Genomic DNA, 21673 nt, shown 5'->3' on the forward strand with positions numbered 1-21673 from the left:
TGAAAGTTATGGCAGGTTCTCTTTAAAATAAGATGCTTCACCCACGTGCTGCATGAAACACTGACAGGCTCCCTTATCACCATGATCTACGATTCTGTAAGAGAAGCGATAGCTGTAACTTTGGTCGTGAATAGGTGCTTAGTCTTCAAAGCACTAATTGATAGATCTCTCCCTTTTCCCATATAGAGAAAGATCTATGAACCAGCAGCTGGGTATTGCCTCGATGGCACAGAGCTCCTTTCCCGATTTAAGATGCACAGCCGTACAGAGTGAATCATATATCCTTGTGATAAGGGAGCAGGTTTCATGGTGCATATGGTTTGGGCAGTTTGACACTAGTGACAGGTTCCCATTAATGGGCTAGCATTACATTAGCAGAAAAATAAGGTTTATTGTTAAGGACATGCCATTGTTCAACTCTGCGATGTTCTGATTTTGGCACCCTTCACAGTTAAGAGAAGGTCTGCAGAAGTGAAGCGCTGGTTGGCTCATTTTATCACCTTAACGACTGGCCAGCCATGTGTAAAAAAGTAAATAGAGATACATATACATATCTATTTCTACATCTCTCTCTCTCTCTCAATATCTCTCTCTCCATATACCTATCTGGAGCTGCAGGTCTATGAAGCAAGCTCATATGAAGGAGCTATGAAGGAGCTGAGCATTTTGGTCCCTATTAGCAAACGGGTCCTGTGGCTAATGTTTGTCATTAACCCTTTAACCCGTTAAGGACCAGGCCATTTTACACCTTGGGACCGGAGCATTTTTTGAACATCTGACCACTGTCACTTTAAACATTAATAACTCTGGGATGCTTTTACATATCATTCTGATTCCGAGATTGTTTTTTCGTGACATATTCTACTTTATGTTATTGGTAAAATTTTGTCGATACTTGCATCGTTTCTTAGTGAAAAATTACAACATTTTATGAAAAAATAGAAAATTTTGCATTTTTCTAACTTTGAAGCTCTCTGCTTGAAAGGAAAATGGATATTCCAAATAAAAAAAAATTTTATTCACAAATACAATATGTCTACTTTATGTTTGCATCATAAAATTGACGTGATTTTACTTTTGGAAGACACCAGAGGGCTTCAAAGTTCAGCAGCAATTTTCAAATTTGTCACAAAATTTTCAAAATCACTATTTTTCAGGGACCAGTTCAGGTTTGAAGTGGATTTGAAGGGTCTTCATATTGAAAATACCCCACAAATGACCCCATTATAAAAACTGCACCCCCCAAAGTATTCAAAATGACATTCAGTCAGCGTTTTAACCCTTTAGGTGTTTTACAGGAATAGCAGCAAAGTGAAGGAGAAAATTCACAATCTTCATTTTTTACACTCATTTTCTTGTAGACCCTATTTTTTTATTTTTACAAGGGGTAAAAGGAGAAAATTTATATTATATTTCTAGCCCAATTTCTCTTGAGTAAGCACATACCTCATATGTCTATGTAAAGTGTTCGGCGGGCACAGTAGAGGGCTCAGAAGCGAAGGAGCGACAAGGGGAATTTGGAGAGTACGTTTTTCAGAAATGGTTTTTGGGGGGCATGTTGCATTTAGGAAGCCCCTATGGTAACAGAACAGCAAAAAATCCCCACATGGCATACCATTTTGGAAACTAGACCCCTTGGGGAACGTAACAAGGGGTAAAGTGAACCTTAATACCCCACAGGTGTTTCACGACTTTTGCATATGTAAAAAAAAATATATTTTTTTTCACTAAAATGTGTTTCCCCCCAAATTTCAAATTTTTGCAAGGGTTAATAGCAGAAAATACCCCCCAAAATTTGTAACCCCATCTCTTCTGAGTATGGAGGTACCCGATAAGTTGACCTGAAGTGCACTACGGGCAAACTACAATGCTCAGAAGAGAAGGAGTCATATTTGGCTTTTTGAGAGCAAATTTTGGTTGGGGGGCATGTCGCATTTAGGAAGCCCCTATGGTGCCAGGACAGCAAAATAACCCCAACATGGCATTATATTGTGGAAACTAGACCCCTTGAGGAACGTAACAAGGTGTACAGTGAACATTTACCCCCCACTGGTGTCTGTCAGAACTTTGGAACAGTGGGCTGTACAAAATTTTTGATTTGCACAGCCCACTGTTCCAAAGATCTGTCAGACACCAGTGGGGTGTAAATTCTCACTGGACCCCTCATTACATTCCGTGAGGGGTGTAGTTTCCAAAATGGGGTCACATGTGTTTTTTTTTTATTTTGCGTTTGTCAAAACCGCTGTAACAATCAGCCACCCCTGTGCAAATCACCTCAAATGTACATGGTGCACTCTCCCTTCTGGGCCTTGTTGTGCGCCCCCAGAGCACTTTGCGCCCACATATGGGGTATCTCCGTAGTCGGGAGAAGTTGCACTACAAATTTTGGGGGGCTTTATTCCCTTTTACCTCTTGTCAAAATGAAAAGTATAGGGCAACACCAGCGTGTTAGTGTAAAAAATTTATTTTTTTACACTAACATGCTGTTGTAGACCCCAACTTCACCTTTTCATAAGGGGTTAAAGGAGAAAAAGCCCCCCAAAATTTGTTAGGCAATTTCTCCTGAGTACGGCGATACCCCATATGTGACACTAAACTGTTGCCTTGAAATACGACAGGGCTCCAAAGTGAGAGCGCCATGCGCATTTGAGGCCTGAATTAGGGATTTGCATAGGGGTGGACGTAGGGGTATTCTACGCCAGTGATTCCCAAACAGGGTGCCTCCAGCTGTTGCAAAACTCCCAGCATGCTTGGACAGTCAACAGCTGTCCGGCAATACTGGGAGTTGTTGTTTTGCAACAGCTGGAGGATCCATTTTGGAAACAGTGGCGTACCAGACGTTTTTCATTTTTATTGGGAGGGGGGCTGTGTAGGGGTATGTGTATATGTAGTGTTTTTTACTTTTTATTTTATTTTGTGTTAGTGTAGTGTAGTGTTTTTAGGGTACAGTCACACGGGCGGGGGATTACAGCGAGTTTCCCGCTGAGAGTTTGAGCTGCCGCGCAAAATTTGCTGCATCGCAAACTTGTAGCCTGATACTCACTGTAAGCCCCCTGCCCATGTACCCTGTACATTCACATGGGGGGGGGGGGGGGGCTCCAGCTGTTGCAAAACTACAACTCCCAGCATGCACAGTCTATCAGTGCATGCTGGTAGTTAGTTTTGCAACAGCTGGAGGCACACGGGTTGGGAAACACTGAGTTAGGAAACAGACAATGTTTCCCAACCAGTGTGCCTCCAGTTGTTGCAAAACCACAACTCCCAAACATTCTCAGGCATGCTGGAAGTAGTAGTTCAGCAACATCTTTAGCGCCAGATGTTGCCGAACTACAACTCCCAGCATGCTTGGAGTTGTAGTTTTGCAACATCTGGAGGACTACAGTTTGCAGACCACTAATACAGTGGTTCCCAATCTGTGCCCTTCCAGATGCAAAACTACAACTCCCAGTATGCCAAAACTGTCCAGGCATGCTGGGAGTTGTAGTTCTGCAACATCTGAAGGGCCAGATATTACAGAACTACAACTCCCAGCATGCCTGGACAGTAAGGGCATGCTGAGGAGGTCTAGTTTTGTCACATCTGGAAGGGCACAGTGGTCCAAAAACTGTGGACCTCCAGATGTTGCAAAACTGCAACTCCCAGCATGCCCAGACGCCAAGGGCTGGCTGGGCATGCTGGGAGTTGTAGTATGCAGGGTCCCATTACCGCAATGCATGTCGCTTTACGGCGACATGCATTGCTGTAAAGAGCCCGACTGCGGCTGAAGAGGAACTCACCTGTCGCCGCCGTCTTCATCGCCGGGATCCGGGTCTTCAGGGACGGATCGCAGGGGATCGGAGGAGATGACAGGCTTGCCACCACCTCACTCCTAGCCTTCAGCATGGTCCTGGCTGTCTGTGACAGCCGGGATTATGCAAAATTACCGGGCGGTCGGGTCCCAGAGACCCGATCAGCCCAGCATCACCGCAGATCGCAAGGGCGATTTCCCTTGCGATTTGTGGCGATCACCGACATGGGGGGCCTACATGGCCCCCCTTGGCGTTTGCCCTGGATGCCTGCTGAAGCATTTCAGCAGGCATCCGGTTTCGATCTCTGCCCGGCGAGCGGCAGAGACCGGAGAAACACCAGGACGTTCTCTAACGCCCTTGGGCATTAAAGCCCAGGTAGCGGGGACGTTAGAGAACGTCCTATGTCCTTACGAGGTTAAAGTTTACTGGAGCATCTAAAATGCTGAAAATCAACTGCCAGTAAGCTCAGTGGAGCTGATCGGGACACCCGCAGCAAAATCACGGGGGTCCCAATAGCTAAGAGGACAGGCAGAGGATCCTAACCTGTTCCTTCCCATCCAAACAGCACTCCAATAGTGCAGGCAGCCTCAGCAGCCTGCACTAATGGAGCACCGGATAACACCAATTCAGTGTATGCAGTCAAAAGATGGCAATAAATGTTAATGAAACCGTATGGTCTAAGGCATAAAAAAAATAAAAAAATAAAAAAAAAAACTGGCCCGGTCCTTAAAGGGGTACTCCGCACCCCTAGACATCTTATCTCCATAAGATGTTAGATCACCGGGGTCCCGCTGCTGGGGACCCCTGGGATCTCGGCTGCAGCACCCACCTGTACAGCTTCCACCTCACATCGGAATTGCTTGTGGCTTTGGATCCCGACCACAATGGCGGAAGAGTGTGACATCACGACTCCGCCCTGTGTGACGTCATGCCAGCCCCCTCAATGCAAGTCTATGGGAGGTCCATCAATCCCCCTCCCATAGACTTGCATTAAGGGGGCAGGGCGTGACAACACACGGGGCGGAGTCGTGATGTCACGCTCTTCCGCCATTGTGGTCGGGATCCAAAGCCACAAGCAATTCCGATGTGAGGTGGAAGCCGTACAGGTGGGTGCTGCAGCCGAGATCCCGGGGGTCTCCAGCAGCGGGACCCGGGCAATCTGACATCTTTGGAAAGGGGATAAGATGTCTAGGGGTGCGGAGTACCCCTTTAAGGGGGGGTTAATAGCAAAGCCAACCACATTCTCAGTCATGGCTGATTCAAAGACATAAGTGGACGGCTCCTCTACCACGTCACTGACACACAGAGTGTAGTGAAGCTCTCTGCCCGTCTCAGAGCAAGTGCAGCTGCTGGGACCAGAAGAGGTGCTGAAACAGGGTCATCACTGCAGAATTACGCAATAAAGTATATTAGTAAGCTAAATAGTTTTACACGTCAAGCACTAAACCTTTTTGCATTGGATAACCCTATCAAATATAGTCAGTGGGCAGTATGGAAATGCTTGCATGTCTGTAACAATATTCCAAGACCTCTTTAAGAAACACAAAGGTATAAAAAGTTAAGGCCAAGGACTGAGAAAAGCAGAGATTGGCAAGTTGAGTGTAATTGTCAGGCCCAAGGCCTGATTATTAAAATCCTATATGTGTATTATAAATTATAACTGTGTGTGATGGATTGTCCAGGACATGGGTGAGTGGTCATTCGGCCGGTGTGTTGTTTACATCTCCTTTGAAGTCAAAGGCTTTTTTGAAGTCATGCACTCTGGTCCCATCCTATAAACAAACAGATAAGGGGCCAGGAAGAGAGAAGACCCCCCTGGTGGGATCAGAGGGGAGGGGGGGAATGGAGTCTCCCTCCCAAGAAAGCAGATATGATATTTAAAACAATGCTAGACTAAAAGTTGGGTGTTAAATGCTGTGCAACAAGCTGACACGACCATCCTAAGAACAGCACTCTCACTCACTCATGGACTGCTATATCATCATGCTGTAAGAACTTCATCTTTTGTTTTCTGAACTTGTCTTGCAAAACTAATTTTTGTAACTATGTCATTTGTTCCTGTATTTTTATATAGTCAGCACTGTGAAACCTTTTATCAGATTAAATGTTTAATTAATCAGCTCTGGTCTTTGATCTCTAAATATATGAGCTCACCTTTCTGAAGGAAGCTCTGGTAAAACATGTTTATCTAAGGGTTAATTTGGTGACTTGCTGGGACTTGTAGTGGATACCCAGAGATCTGGTGGCTTTAACCCTTGCACCATCACACTCTAGCATCTTAGCTGGACCGATAGGGTGTGATCGTGACAACTGGTGGCAGCGTCGGGATTTAGAGATTTTTAGTGCTTGCTGGATTTTACCTGTAAGGAAATCTTAGTACTAAAAAGAAATTGCATACATCTTGTGTGTAAATTCCAAAGACAGAGCTCAGTGCTGGTTTAAAAAACATACAAAAAGAGTGCAAGACAGTTCTGTCCTCCCCATCTCCTGTTTTACCTCCTCTGTCTCATCTCTGAAATATGGAGGCATATCGCAAGCAGTCCAAGCCTGCACTGGAGCTAGTGTGCCAAGAAAAGGACATCCGTACTGCAGGAAAGAACAAGGAACAACTTATTGCTGATCTTGTGGAGTATGATGCCCGTGCAGAAGAGCTGAGTGACATGAGGCAAAGTCCTGCAGCTGGAACTGCCATCCAAGGACTGATATCTCCTGGGGAACATAACATTACTCCCCATCAGGACAGTACTCCACATGAGGTCTTGGACTCATATGTGGACTGCCTTACAACACCTTGGGAATGTGGATGCCAATATGAAACTCCAACTGCTTCTCCAGTACAAAACTGCAGAGAGAGAGGCACGAGCCGCAGAAAGAGGCCCAGGCACAAGCCGCAGAAAGAGAGGCCCAGGCACAAGCTGCAGAAAGAGAGGCCCAGCGGAGGCATGAACTGGAGGTTCTGAGGCTGAGAGGGGATACTTCATCCGCACAGAGTGATTTGCAGGATCAAGGAGACCACAAACCCTGCTCGGAACATTTCCCCATGTTGGAGAAAGATGGTGATCTGGATGTGTTCCTGAGGGGATTTGAAAAGGTTTGCCGGCAGTTCCATCTACCTAAGGAACAGTGGGGACGATATCTAACTCCACGGTTGCGAGGGAAAGCTCTGGATGTGTTTGCTTCTCTTCCCTCTGAAAGTGACCAGGACTATGAGGCAATAAAATCTGCCCTGCTAAAAAGTTTTAATCCGACTCCAGAGGCTCATCAGAAAAGATTTAGGACTTTGCAACAAAGCGCCACAGAAAGCTGCACTCAACATGCAGGTCAGCTAAGGACTGCATTCAGGCAATGGACTGGGGCCTACAAGTCACTACCTATGAGGCCCTGGAGGACTTGATGGTCCTGGATCGGTTTCTCCAAACACGGAGCTTTGAAGCCAGAGAGTGGATTTTGGACCGCAAGCCCAAGACAGCCATGGAAGCAGCAGAACTAGGAGATGACTTTGCCAACAACCGGGCGCCAGCAGCAAAGCGTGGATCTGCACAAGCTGGAGCAAGTACCTGGAGGGGAGCCACACAACCACAAAGCACCACAAGGTCAGCCGGGAAATTCTTGCCATCATTACCAAAAGCAACAGGAGCCACATTGGGTCAGGGGGACACCCGCCAATGTTACAGATGCAACAATATTGGGCACCTTGCCCTAACAAAAAGAATTCTCCACCAGTAGCTGGAGGACACACAGCCGTTCTTCTGGTGTCCGGAGCGGTGGAGAAAAGAGCGGTTAACCTGCAGAGTGTAACTGTGGGTGACCGGGTGACAGTGGGTTTGCGAGATTCTGGACCCTCCTTTACCTTGGTGCGGCCTGAAGTAGTGGATACAGAGGACATCATCCCTGGAAGAACCATGGCTTTAAAAGGAATTGGAGGTGGGTGGCCTGCTGTGCCGATGGCCCGTCTGTACCTGGATTGGGGTACAGGCCAAGGTTTGCGGGAGGTGGGGGGTCTCTGAGGACATCCCTGTTAATGTTCTGCTGGGGAATGATTTGGGTCGGATGCTCTGTCATTATGCTCCAGAGGACACTACCTGCACACCGGATGGGCTAGGAGAGAGCCCTGTTCATTCTGAGGTACTGTGTAAGACTTTGGGAGACACTGCGAGATGTGGTAACTGGGAGGGAGAGCAGGGGATTGATAAATGTTTACCTGTGACTGAACCAATAATGTTTTCCAAAAGTGAAATGGGGTGTATTGTGAAATGTGGTGACAATGCATTGCCAATGCCAAAACCTAGCGGAGATGGGCTAGGGGGAGGGGTTGGTGTGCCCCTGGTGACATGTAAGGTATGAGGGACCAGCAGTGAGTGATATGTCCCAATCCTGTGAGCCTAAGGAGGAGGAAGGAAGGAGTGATAGCCCTGTGTATGACGCCTGTATTGTTATGTCTGGAACTGAGTGGGAGGAAGGTAAACCCCAGGGAGGCATACCAATGGTGGCAGTGGTAACGCGTCAGCAGCATGCCAGGGCTGCAGCTTTAAAAGGAAGGGAGGATGGTGATGCAAGGGGCAAGCTGTGTGACTTGCAAGCCCCAGCAGAGGAAGGTGGAGATGCTAGTTCACCTGGGGGAAATGTGCTCCCTGATACCACGAGATGGGGGGAGGGAAATGAGCATTTCCGGGAAGCTCTGCGCAGTGACCCTTCCCTTGAAGGGCTGAGACAACGAGCTGAGCATACAGATGTTGACACAGAGGGGCATCGGGTATATTGGGAAAAAGATATCTTGTACTGGGAGTCCCTTTCCAAAGGCATGCTAGGGGCCCAGGAGAGAGAAAGGCAGTTAGTGGTTCCTAGGCAGTACAGGAAAGAGCTGCTGAGGTTTGCCCATGAGACCCCCCTGGCAGGACATTTGGGAGTGGCCTATGCGGTCATAGAGAAGGAATTCTAGCTGTGGTCTGGGCTTTGCAAAAATTACAGCCATACCTGTATGGCAGGGATTTTACTGTCATAACTGATCACAACCCTCTACATTGGTTGGACAGAGGGTCCGGTAACAATGGCACCTTGAAACAAATGCTAAAAACATTTTTAGAATTAGAGGGCAGAGACAGGGAAAAGTATTTACCCCATCTGTTATTCGCTTACAGGGAGGTACCCCAAAAATCTACAGGTTTCTCGCCCTTTGAATTATTATATGGTCACAAAGTGCGGGGACCCCGAGATTTAGTTAGGGAAGAATGGGAAGGGGGGCTACCTGCCCCTGAGACTTCTGTGGTGGAGTATGTTCTGAGATTCAGGGACAGGATGCAGGCACTGACTGGGCTGGTACATGACAACCTCACCGCAGCACAGTCCAGGCAGAAGTAATGGTATGATCACAATGCAAGGGACCAGGTCTATGAAGTGGGACAGAAGGTAATGGTTCTGAACCCCATCAGGCAGAATAAGTTGCAGGCTGCCTGGGAGGGTCCCTTCCCCATTCTGCAGCACCTAGAACCCACCACATATGTTGTTGCCCTTAATGAGAAAGGTCAGAGGCAGAGACAGTACCACATTAATATGGCATACAATGACTAGGGATCGACCGATTATCGGTATGGCCGATAATCACGATTTTGGGCATTATCGGTATCGGCAATTACCTTGCCGATAAGCAGATAATGCCCTGCCCCCCGCACCGCCCCCACCGCACCGCCCCCCCCCCCCCCCCCCCCCGACCCGCCGCACCCCCGACCCACCTCCCACTGTGATGCTGGGCGGTATACCGGTATGGATTTTTGCTCATACCACTATACCGGTCGGGCCCCTCCCCCACCCTCCGAGTCAATAAAAAAAATGAAACTTACCCGTAATGGGGGTGGTCCGGGCCATCCATCCTTCCTTCCTGTAGTGTCCGGGGGCGTTCCGGGTGGAGGGTGAACCGGTCCGGGCTGTCCTTCTCTGGCGGTCATCTTCTCCACTCCGGGCAGGCTCCGGCCTAGTACACTGCATAGACGCCGCTACGCCGGATGGATGGCCCGGACCACCCTGACAGGTAGGGGGAGAGAAGCGGGTGGCGGCGGCGGCCTATGGCCCCGCAAAAGCCACTGCAGATCATTGATTTAAAGCGCCCGCTTTAAATCAATGATCTGCAGCGGTGTCGCAGGGGGTTAAATAGCCGATAACTTATACCGGAATATCGGTATAAGTAATCGGCTATCAGCCCTAGCCTGCACCGATTATCGGTATCGGCCCTAAAAAAACGATAACGGTCGATCCCTAACTAGGACCCCGAGAATGTGGTACTCAGTGTATGCAGTGCACCAGAGGAAGGGCTGGGTAGCTATCCCCTACTAGACCTAGTGGAGGAAGCTAAGAGCCAGGGATCCCTTCAGGATGTAGAGATCAATCCACAGCTCTTAGCTGCAAAGAAAAGGCAGCTAAATGAGGAAATAGGCCCCTTCAGTGCCATCTTTGCCTGGGAATGCAGGGCCTGTGGTGTCAAGAAAAGAAATAGATGGTTAAGGGAGACAGATCTATCAGCCTGGATATGCAAGATCTCTCTGTCCCCATCTTAAGGGGGAGGTGTCAGGCCCAAGGCCTGATTATTAAAATCCTATATGTGTATTATAAATTATAACTGTGTGTGATGGATTGTCCAGGACATGGGTGAGAGCTCATTCGGCCGGTGTGTCCTTTTGTGTATTGCATTTCATTGTGGGTCTGGCTGTTTGTTTACATCTCCTTTGAAGTCAAAAGGCTTTTTTGAAGTCATGCACTCTAGTCCCATCCTATAATCAAATAGATAAGGGGCCAGGAAGAGAGAATACCCCCTGGTGGGATCAGAGGGGAGGGGGGGGTGGAGTCTGCCTCCCAAGAAAGCAGATATGATATTTAAAACAATGCTAGACTAAAAGTTGGGTGTTAAATGCTGTGCAACAAGCTGACAAGACCATCCTAAGAACAGCACTCTCACTCACTCATGGACTGCTATATCATCATGCTGTAAGAACTCCATCTTTTGTTTTCTGAACTTGTCTTGCAAAACTCATATTTTTGTAACTGTGTGTTATTTGTTCCTGTATTTTTTATATAGTCAGCACTGTGATACCTTTTATCAGATTAAATGTTTAATTAATCAGCTCTGGTCTTTGATCTCTAAATATAGGAGCTCACCTTTCTGAAGGCAGCTCTGGTGGAAACACGTTTACCTCAGTGTTAATTTGGTGACTTGCTGGGACTAGTAGTGGATACCCAGAGGTCTGGCGGCTTTAACCCTTGCACCATCACACTCTCTCTAGCATCTAGCTGGACAGATAGGGTGTGATCGTGACAGCAATGATTTCAGAAGACTTTTTGCCCACATCTTTGAAAATATTCAGAATGGGCCACCTTTATTTACTAATGCAGTCACTGTAAAGGTTAGCGTCTACAACCGATAGTAGAGTCTTCTAGGCAAGCAGTTATTAATCGGTATGAGCATTTCTTAATTTGCATGTTATTTACATTAAGTGTACTTTAGGTCAGCATCATTTAGTATACATCCTTTTTAGAATATTAGAGGGCTTGGCATTTTAGGAGAATTTTTAACATTTTAATTTCAATTTCAATTTCTTTTATTAAAAACTGTCACTCAGAATTAAAAACTGGACTTAAAAAGGCTAACAGTTTCTAAGTGTTTCACATGAATTATTTGCAATGTTGAGGGAGGTGAAACTTTAACTTTTTGCTAATTTTTTTATTTTAATCCATTTTTTTCTGCAACGATTAAGGTATTAAAACATAAAAATTAAACTAAATACTTCCCAAAATCTTCAGTTATGAAAAATATTTCATGTGTGGCCCTAGCGCACTGCTTGATATACACAGGCCTCAAAAATAAAGGATCAAGGGGACATGAGGCTGCAATCGTCTGATAAGAATAGTATAAAGCAGTACAGCCATGGCAACCATCAGGACCCTTCAATCTCATCAATTGACAGTTTGTTTCTGCTGCCAATCCTGTGCGCTCTGGATCAATATGACATATAAAACAAGACGTGTTGTGGGTTCCCGCTCATGTATGCATGTCATAGGGTGGGAAGAAGCTAAAGATGACCTTTGGGTCAACATTAAAAATAAAAATACCATTTTGTAGCCTTGTTTCATATAGAGCAGCTCAGCCACAGACTGCTCAGAATGCCTTTGCCAATCTGTCCACTGCAGAAAGAATCTACAATGGTCATGTGAGCATTAGAACTAGACCAATGGTGCAAAGGAAGATGTAGACCTGGGCTGATACATCACATTTTCCTTTACATCATATGGATGGCCGTGCATGTCATTTATCTGTCTAAATAATTGCATCAAGATGCGTTATGGGAAGAGGACATGCCAGCAGAGGCAGTGTGACACTTTGGATATTGATCTTATGTAAAACAATTACTTAAAAATCTACCACCTACCTCCTAAACAAAGCAGCTGACCGAGTATACCCTGTGACAGCTACGGCAATCCCTTATAGCAGTGGCCTTTTTCTGCAGGATAATGTGCCCTTTTGCACTGCTAAAATTGGTCAGGAATGGTATGATGAGCATGACAAAATTTGAAGTATTCAGTTTAAATCTGTGGACTATTTTGGAAACACTAATACGATCCATGGAGATGCTACCTCCTAACAGGACCACAGGATACCTTCAGAGGTATCACAGAATCCAGTCAGACCTATCTTGGTGGCACTTGGGGGACCCACAGATCTTGGCATAGAAACGTAGAACCCCATATAAATAAAGGCACACAGCAAGATGAAGATGTCAGGTGGTAATTATTAGCCTTTATAGTGATTTTATAGTCTGACTACAATTTTTTTTTTTAATTTTTAAAGGCAAACTATAGATAGGACTGGGCTGCTCAAAATGAGATGAGCCTTAATGTAAGGAGGAGAAGGCTGGGTTGGCAGAATTTACTATAGGTCTTTCTTTGGGTTACATAACTCTCTAGTTAGCCAAATAATCAAGCCCTTTTAAAGACATACTGGGTTCAAGAGACCATATAAATGGAAGTAATATTCTAGGCGAATCTGTCAGCTCTGTGTCATGCTCATAGCTCAAGTTTCAAGGAGACCGTGCAAGTTGCAGTATATACCCATGCTTCCTCCCCCACCACTTTCCCCTTGACTGATTGATGTACAGGCATGCATTCTATGTGCTTGGTACCACCACCTTGACACTTTAGCTATGAGTATGACAGAGCTGCATAGCTACATAGTTAGTACAATTGAAAAAAGGCATGTCCATCAAGATCAATCAAGGAGGGGAGATGAAGGATGAAGGGATGGAGCATGGGTGGGATGAGGGCAACCATACACAATAGTTCTTTACTTTACATATGCATTAATTGTATTTTGTTCTAAGAATTCATCTAAAACTGTTTTGAATCCCTCAACTGTTTTTGCTGTGATGAGCTCTTGTGGTAGACTTTTTCACAAAGCTGACAGATTCCAATAAATTATGAAAGTGATGACAACCAGTGGTAAGAACCAGACATTTTACCATGGTCTAGAGAGGCCAGAGTAGAAAAGACTAAAGCAGATCTGTCAGCTTAATTTGTTGACTTCTGTAATACCAGTATACTGCAGCTGAAGATCTGTATGCAGTGGCAAAACGGCATTTAAAGTAAAATGCCAAGAGAATACATTTCAACCTAGTGACGATGACAAGGCAATGCACGTCATTATACCCTATATCTGCATTTATCTCCCAGTCAACTTCATATCTACACTTGCAGAAGTGAAAAACTGGTTAAAAAAGGAAAACGCCAGCAAATTTTTTATTTTGCCATCCTGCAAATGAAAATAAAGCTTAAAGGGTTACTCCGGTGGAAAAAAAAATGTTTTTAATCAACTGGCTCCAGAAAGTTACAGATTTGTAAATTTCTTCGATTTAAAAATCTTAATCCTTTCAGTACTTAGCTGCTGTATGCTCCAGAGGAAGTTCTTTTCTTTTTTGAATTTCTTTTCTGTCTGACCACAGTGCTCTCTGCTGACACCTCTGTCCATGTCAGGAACTGTCCAGAGTAGGAGCAAATCCCCATAACAAACCTCTCCTGCTCTGGACAGTTCCTGACATGGATAGGTGTCAGCAGAGAGCACTGTGACTGATAAGTACTGGAAGGATTAAGATTTTTAAACAGAAGTAATTTACAAATCTGTTACTTTCTGGCACCAGTTGATAAAAAAAAAAAAAAAAAAAGAATTGTTTTCCACTGGAGTACCCCTTTAACTTAACATTTGCTATTATCCCCAATGCCAGTAAAATCTTTCTCTGTCCTTCAGACCTGATCTTCCGGCTTTTGGTGCCCGACATGTCGCACTGTGCTGAGCTAGTTGCCTGCCGCAGGGATGTCCCGCCTCAGTCTGTGATAGGCTGAGCGGCATTGTGATGTATTATGTCCGGGCCCATTCAATTACTCTGACGCTCAGCCAATCATTGACCGAGGTGGGGCATCAATGTGCTGGACACCAAAACTTGGTAGACTACTGGGCCTGAGGACGGTAGAGAGATTTCAGCGGCACCCCGGGCAGAATAGAAAAAGTAAAAATTTTTTCCTTTTTCCCTCTTATTCTCTTTTAAGACTAAAAGTGAAAATAAACCAGTTAAAATTACAGAGCTGTAGAAGTAGCTTCCAACTACAATCTTTTGTCCCTTTTCATTGTACAATGTAAATTCCCACAGGCATAGCCCTTTCTTATCCTATAACAGTGTTACCCAGTAACCTCATGGTATTATATTTGCTTTTAAATGATTTATATATTTAAACCCCTGAGTATTTCATATGTACAGTGTCCATGAAAAGCATTTCAAATAACAGTATTAACAAAACAAAAAAACAAATAAAAGAAAAAACTAATGTTTATTACATGTAGATGTAAAAAATAATATACAGATATGAAAATGATTATTTCATGCACATAGTATGCAGCTGTATCAGCTTATGATAAGGAGAGATGGGAAAAAAGTAAAATGCAAGGTAAATGTCAGTAAATGATCCACTGCAATTCACAAGCAGGTAACAATACAAACTAAATAAACAAAATGACAAAGTTAAATGGCTTTTCCCAAAATAACTTATTGAATGTCCACAGGATAAGTAATAAGGTTCTGATTCGAGCCCCCCCAAAATACAGGTTTCAGAGTACCCATTTAAATGTAGCAGCAGTCGACCACATGCACTGCTGCTTCATTCACTAGCCATAGGACTAAACAGACTGCTGAGCCCCCACTGATCAGACACTTACCACCTATCCCATGGATAGATCATAAGATGTAATTTTAGCATAACCCTTATACACTAAAAAAAAATCTAAACTCTTTATGTTCCACTTTGCCTATAGCATCCATGATATCTTATGACTTTAATGCTTATGGGAAAAGTAAATAATTGTATTTACCTGTATCCAAACGCTTTACAGGGGACTCATCGTCCTGTTCTGAATCTCCACACGAGCTCCTTGACCTTTTTCTTGGCTGCAGCAGTGTTTCCAACCTTGGAAGGACTACAGACAAAAAGGTTTTGGGCCCTAGCTGTGGTGAGGTTGGCTGTGTTTCATTGTTCTTTGCAGGCTTTTGGGGGCTTACACTTTTTGATTTGCGGAAGAGAATAGATGTACGTCTGTTTACATCAGTTGAGGACTCCGCAACTTCACAATCTGTCGAATCACTTAGATTACTGTCCTTAAGTAAATGATCTGCATTGTGTCCATTTACCATTTCATCCTGAACAGTAGTGCTATGTAATTCATTATCAAATGTGACTCTTTTGTATAGCTTACTCTGCTCTGGATTGAGTTCTATTGGTTTGAGGGTTGGTGGTTCTGAATTAGTCTCCGAGTTTGAAGGCAGAGGTAATGCATCAGATGGTTCAAGTTTAGGGGGAGATTTATCTCCTGAAAAATTATAAATAAAGTGCCATTTTTGAAAACCGTATGAAATGATAAACGTTCTCTATGATTAAAATCTCATCTATTATACTTCAGGTGTACTCATAACAAACAAAGTTTACAGAAGACAGTAAAACACTAAAGGACTGAGCTCAAGTAAAAGGTAAAGAAGGCACAAGATTATATGATCTGTATTGAGCAAGTAATAGAGTAAAATGTATGTGTGTGTGCATGTTTCCACACAATCAAAATACAGGTAATCGGAGTTCCCAATTTAGATTCAGTTCATGGTAATAACTCATCTTGAAATCCCACTGGGAACAAAAGCTGCCATATACCTTAGTGATGCAATCTTAATAATAACATGAAACTAACTTCTAGAGATAGCTTTCTGATAAGTGATGGCATAATGCTTGGATATGCCCCTACCACCCAACAGCTGAGACTGACACGAATTCCCAGAATGAAGAGGTTGCAACACTAGTACATTTTGAGTCTCCTTCACAGGATTTACTCCGCACACCAGTGGTGGGGACATTCAAGATCACGCTACTACTGATCATATGGCAATAACAAATTCTAGCAATAGGACATCATAGGAATACCTCTTCAAGACCGTCTCCCTCAGATTTAAAATAGTTTGAACCATTACATGGGACTTTAAAATAGATTTACAAACCTAGGAGAAGTGATCAGTGGGGTCTGACTCTTTGCACCCTTCGGCTGCCTTCACACCATATCATTTCTCAGTTTTAAAGACCCGTTATAATGTTCCGTCAAAGAAACCCTTAAAATCGGTAGTTCTAAATTCCCAGTCAAGCCTATGGGATTTTGTGATTAGCCGCTGTGACCCGTTAATGCCGCTATGAATAACTGATGTTATTTTGTGACGGGAAAAAAAAAAAAACCGTACATGCACCAATTTTTTCTCACCACAAAAGAACATCCGTTATTCATAACGGCATTAACGGGTCATAACGGCTAATCACAAAATCCCATAGGCTTGACTGGGAATTTCAAACTACCGATTTTAAAGGGCTTCCTTAACATAACAGGTCTTTAAAACAGTGTGAAGCAGCCTTCGTTTACGGAGCACAGCTCCATTCTTGTAGTGGCAGTGCATGGTATTACTGCTTTATCTCATTCATGTGAATGGCCCTGAGCTGTAATATCAGACACAACAGTTACTAAAAGTAGGCAGTTGGGCCTAGTGAATAGTGAAGGTGATGCAGTGTATGGCCCTATTAAATAACTATTCAGTAGGGGCACAGAGTTAAATTCCCAAATAAAAAGTCATGTAAATTCTTACGGCGCAGGCCACAATCACAGAAATCCTGCCGTGTGTACGGTGCTGCATGATTCTGCTGCAAAGAAATGATCAAGCAGAATTTTCAACCCGATTTCAGTCGGAAATTCCATTGTGTGAACATCGCCCTAAAAAGGCAATCTGTCAGCTGTATTTTCTGCTATAAGCTGGCACACTGTTGGATAGCTGTTAGGGTACAAAAGTAAACTGTACCTTTCATGACACTGATGGTTGTTGCCAACTTATAAGATCTCCTTTTAATTTCTCTGCCAAGTTTTAAAGGAGGTGCCGAGCTTCTCTAGTACCACAGCTTGGCACATCTTGTTTGTCCTCACCTCTTGGTCCTTCTGTAGTTGATGTAGAAGGTTCTTTACATCAACATCATTCAAATAGAGGCTTAAAGGTGAGGGTAGACTGGGGTATGCCAGGCAGTAATACTTGTGCAAGTTGGCCCCTCCATCTTGCCACTTTACTGATACAAAAAAAGAGGGATTTTATAAGATTGGTAACTGCCATCAGCTGAAGGAAAGGTATATTTTTCATTTATACCCTAACAGCTATGCATTGGGGTTTGCAGCTCTTAGCAGCAAATACAATTGACAGATTCCCTTTAAGGAAATCAAAAAAGTTTGTATTTTAATATTTATCTGGAGAAGGGCTGCAGATAAAAATCAATAATGGTAAATGTTGCCGATGATTTCCATTATCTGCTGATTGGTTGTTGGGGGTGCAGCCTATTAACATAGTATTTCTACTACTGCTACTAGCCCCTCAGACTGCACCTAAAAGGTCCCCCTTAGTCTCCGATGCGTTTTTGAAGATGCTGCTGGCCTGCAACATCTGCAGCACTTACACCACGGTCTGGAGTGCAGTCCAGAAGCTGGTGCCACCTCCAGTCCTGACATAGCAGGTGCCCTGCTGTCTGACCAGAAGCTCAGCTCTCCATCCTCCGTGCAGTGACAGATCATCCTGGTGCAGGAAGCACAGCCACCACTAATGTCTGAACTGCTCTCTTTTCATAAACCGGCTCCAGAGAGTTAAAAAGATTTGAAAATTACTTCTATAAAAAAAAAAAATGTTAATACTTCCAGTACTTCAGCTGCTGAAGTTGAGTTGTCATTTTCAGTCTGACCACTGTGCTCTCTGCTGACACCTCTGTCTCAGGAACTGTCCAGAGCAGGAGAGGTTTGCTATGGGGATTTGCTGCTACTCTGGACAGTTTCTGAGACAGACAGGTGTCAGCAGAGAGCACTGTTGCCAAACAGAAAAGAACAACTCAACTTCAGCAGTGGATAAGTACTGGAAGGATTAATATTTCTAATAGAAGTAATTTACAAGTCTGTAACTTTCTGGAGCCAGGTGATATGAAAAAAAGTTTTTTCATGGAATACCAATTTAACTCTTCAGTTGCTGTCCTTTTGTTCTTATCCTCTGTTAACCCTTCAGGTGCTGCCCCCCCCCCCTCTCCCCGTTCCTGTTAACTTTATAATGCAGTCATCATTGCTTCTTAACCTACAGTTAACCCTTCCCTAGTCCCCTAATGCCGTTCTTATTTTATCTTATTTTAAATGAACCAATAATTGGCTAATAGATTTTACAAATAATCGTTCTTGCAGCCCTAACCTGGAGGGCACAATGTCAAAACGTCAGAATCCACGTCCTAAATGCATATCAATACAGAGTTAGCGACTGCAGAGCCACAACAAAGACATTAGTGGGAAATTATTCATTGAAAACCCCATATTGAATTGCAGTGTTTCAGAAGTTAGCGTATAAAAACAAAAGAAACAAACAGGGCCCTTCACGGCTTCATGAAATGCATTGAAGGGTACACCATATGGCTCATTCATCTCTTGCATAAGATCTGAGTACAATAGAACACAAGTGAACAGCTGCTGGACATTGGCATCACATTCTCAAAGAACCAACTAACAATAGGTTTCTCCAACCCGCTTCCATGAAATTATGCTCTGGTCTGGAAAGAGCCACAAAAACCAAGAGAAAGAAAAACTGTAGCAAGGCTGAGAAATAGAGCAAATTCAGGACTTTAAATGGAAAAAACAAACAAAAATAAGAGCCAGACAGACAAATTTGTTAACAATTTGACTATTGCAAGGCTTTATCTATTCTACAAAAAGAGAGGGCTGAGCCTACAGGTGCATTATATGGCCAAGCTAAGGCACACAGGTTATTGTTTAGCACCATGATCACAATAGTGAAGAAGATATAAACTATATATAAAGAGAACTAAGGTGTGTGTTCAGATTGTGTATCCCCACTAATACTTTATTCCATTATGTTACTCAACATTGTCAAGGGTTAAAGGGGTACTTCGCCCCTAGACATCTTATCCCCTATCCTTTGGATAGGGGATAAGATGTCTGATCGCGGGGGTTCCACCACTGGGAAGCCCCACAATCTCTCCTGCAGCACCCCTGTCATTTGGTGCATGGAGCGAGCTTCGTTCCGTGCCTGATGACTGGAGATACAGGGGCAGGAGTATTGTGACGTCACCCCCCCCCCCCCCCCTTAAGGAAACCCTTCCTGTGTGTGGGAGAGCATTACCCTGCTAACAAATACCAGTTGTATTCTATACTATGAGAGGCACATATGGCTGCAGGATGTACTCCATATATCACTGAGCTATATCACTACTAGGGGGTGACTATATATACAGTATGCAATGGCTCCCCAGATAAAGGACAAAGAAAAGGTGGGGGCTGCTCTTGCTTGTTGGCGAATCAAACAACTCTCACTTCTGGTGGTTTGGAACATGTTTGGTATGTATGCACTGCTCCCAACACCTCAGTCAGAACGGTGTACATGGTAATATATCAAAACAACCATCCTGCTTCTCCCAGTACAATGATATGCCCCCTCTCAAAGTCTGTCAGCTGGGTAAAAAAAACCTTAAATTCATCATAGAGGCTAGTCTTCCAGTTAATCTCTCACCAAAAAGGTAGAGTTCCCATCAGCAGCTTCTGGGAGCCTTTTTAAAGGGCAGTAGGGAACCACCTATGCCCTTTTGTGGCAAGACCCAATGACTAATCAGACCTACTGTAGTTATTTACAAGTCTGTCTAAAGCTGCATTCACACCACGTCTGGGGCATTCAGCTGGCTGATCTGGCAGGGGAATGTCATACCATCTCCTACCACATCCCTGCCGTCCCCCATTCATTTCAACGAGGTGACTGGAGTCAGCTAGTGACTTCGGCCAGGTCATTTTCCCACCTTATCAAGTTTTTGAATAGGACTGAAAAGCGCAGCAGATCACCGTAGTTTGTCAGGTTAAAAAACCGGATGGTGAAAGAAAATGAGCAGACTTCAGTCACCTCAGTGAAATAAATGGGGTACAGCAAAGGTCTGGCAGGGATATGATGGTTTTGAAGTTACCCTGCCGGACCCAACTACCGTATGCCCCAAAAGCGATGTGAATGCAGCCTAAAACATAACTGCATGTAGAGTTTTGAAGCAATCCGACATTTCTGAATAAAGCAGAAACTTTACAGCATATACAATACTTGTAAATGTACCCAGGAGTACTCTGGTTTATTAAAGTTTATCCCCCATCTAAAAGAGCTGCGTCGACCCCAGCACGAAGCAGTGGTCAACAAGCCCCCTAAATGCATTTCTATAGGAGAGGCAGAGATAAACACTATCTCCGGCACTTCCATAGAGATGCATGGACGGGGCATAGCAGCCAGTGCTTTGTGCTGTGGTTGACAGCGGTTCTCATGCTTTAGCATAGGGGATAAAGTTTAGTAAATCGGAGTACTTCTTAAAAAGAGGCACGGCATAGGTGTCTGACGGCAGGGGAACCAACCTCTAGGGTTCCATCCCATCCAGTGGATTGGCTGAGTGGGCAGTCACTGCTGTTCACCACATGTGTTTTGGAAGGAGTGGGCCAGAAGATGCAGGGGGAGAAGTAGTGGACTTGTGCCTTCAAGAGTGAGAGTCAGGCCCTGTACAGAAAGTCAGATCCTAAGCAATCAGACACTTATCCAGTACCCTAAAGTGGATAACCCTGTAAACAGCCAGACATTTGTGGGATAGGTGGAAAATTATAATCTTGGGGAACCTTTAAGTCCGACCACACTATCTTCTTCAGGTATAGGAATAATAAACACTGTTGGCTCAGGTCCACACAGCCTGGTTGAGGAGAGACTAAGGCACAATAATATGAAATCAATCACAAAATAGAAGTACAGCAACCATGATGTGCAAGCCTGACCTTACGCATCACATTAGTTTTACCAGTACTTATAGCATTAGGGCTCATTCACACTATAAAATCTACGATTCCATCTGGAGTTGGTGCTGGAATGCGCTGACTCAAAAGAATGCTATGCATTTTAGAGCGGATCCCGCCTAAATAACGAGGCACGGAATTTCCAAAGCAGAGATTCTGTAGTGTGAATTTTGCTGCAGAATCCTATAAAACATGGGAGGCTGCAGCCCCACACTTTGCAAGCAGAGGTCCGCTTGGAAAATACGAACATAGTGTGAATGGGCGCTTCATTTCTTTTAGAAGCATAAGGCCATAGTAGCACTAGAATACACTTCCATTTCCTCAGCAGTCATGGCAGCCGCTAAACCCCCCCACACCAGCAGGACCATCTTTCTAAAAGCGATTGTAGCAGGTCCAGCAAGTTCTCTCCACCAGTGGCGGCAGATGTTTTAAAAGTTTCTAA

The 21673-nt window shown here is 44.3% G+C and overlaps 1 protein-coding gene across 6 annotated transcripts in view; it reads right to left on the reverse strand.

The window, feature by feature from the left end:
- The window catches only part of BRD1 (bromodomain containing 1), a 136260-nt gene that overhangs the window by 29658 nt on the left and 84929 nt on the right, over positions 1–21673 (reverse strand). For 5 of the 6 annotated variants that reach the window (XR_008892651.1, XR_008892650.1, XM_056573710.1 and 2 more), the window contains exon 8: positions 15187–15681. The exons of the other annotated variant lie outside the window; for it this stretch is intronic. Coding sequence is in view for 3 of the 5 variants with exons in the window: in XM_056573710.1 (XP_056429685.1) it covers positions 15187–15681 (495 nt within the window). In the remaining 2 variants the exon portion in view is untranslated. The remainder of the gene's footprint in view (positions 1–15186; positions 15682–21673) is intronic. 6 annotated transcript variants of the gene reach the window in all.

This window comes from Hyla sarda, chromosome 4, assembly GCF_029499605.1.
Source record: "Hyla sarda isolate aHylSar1 chromosome 4, aHylSar1.hap1, whole genome shotgun sequence".
Classification (NCBI taxonomy): Eukaryota; Metazoa; Chordata; class Amphibia; order Anura; family Hylidae; genus Hyla; species Hyla sarda.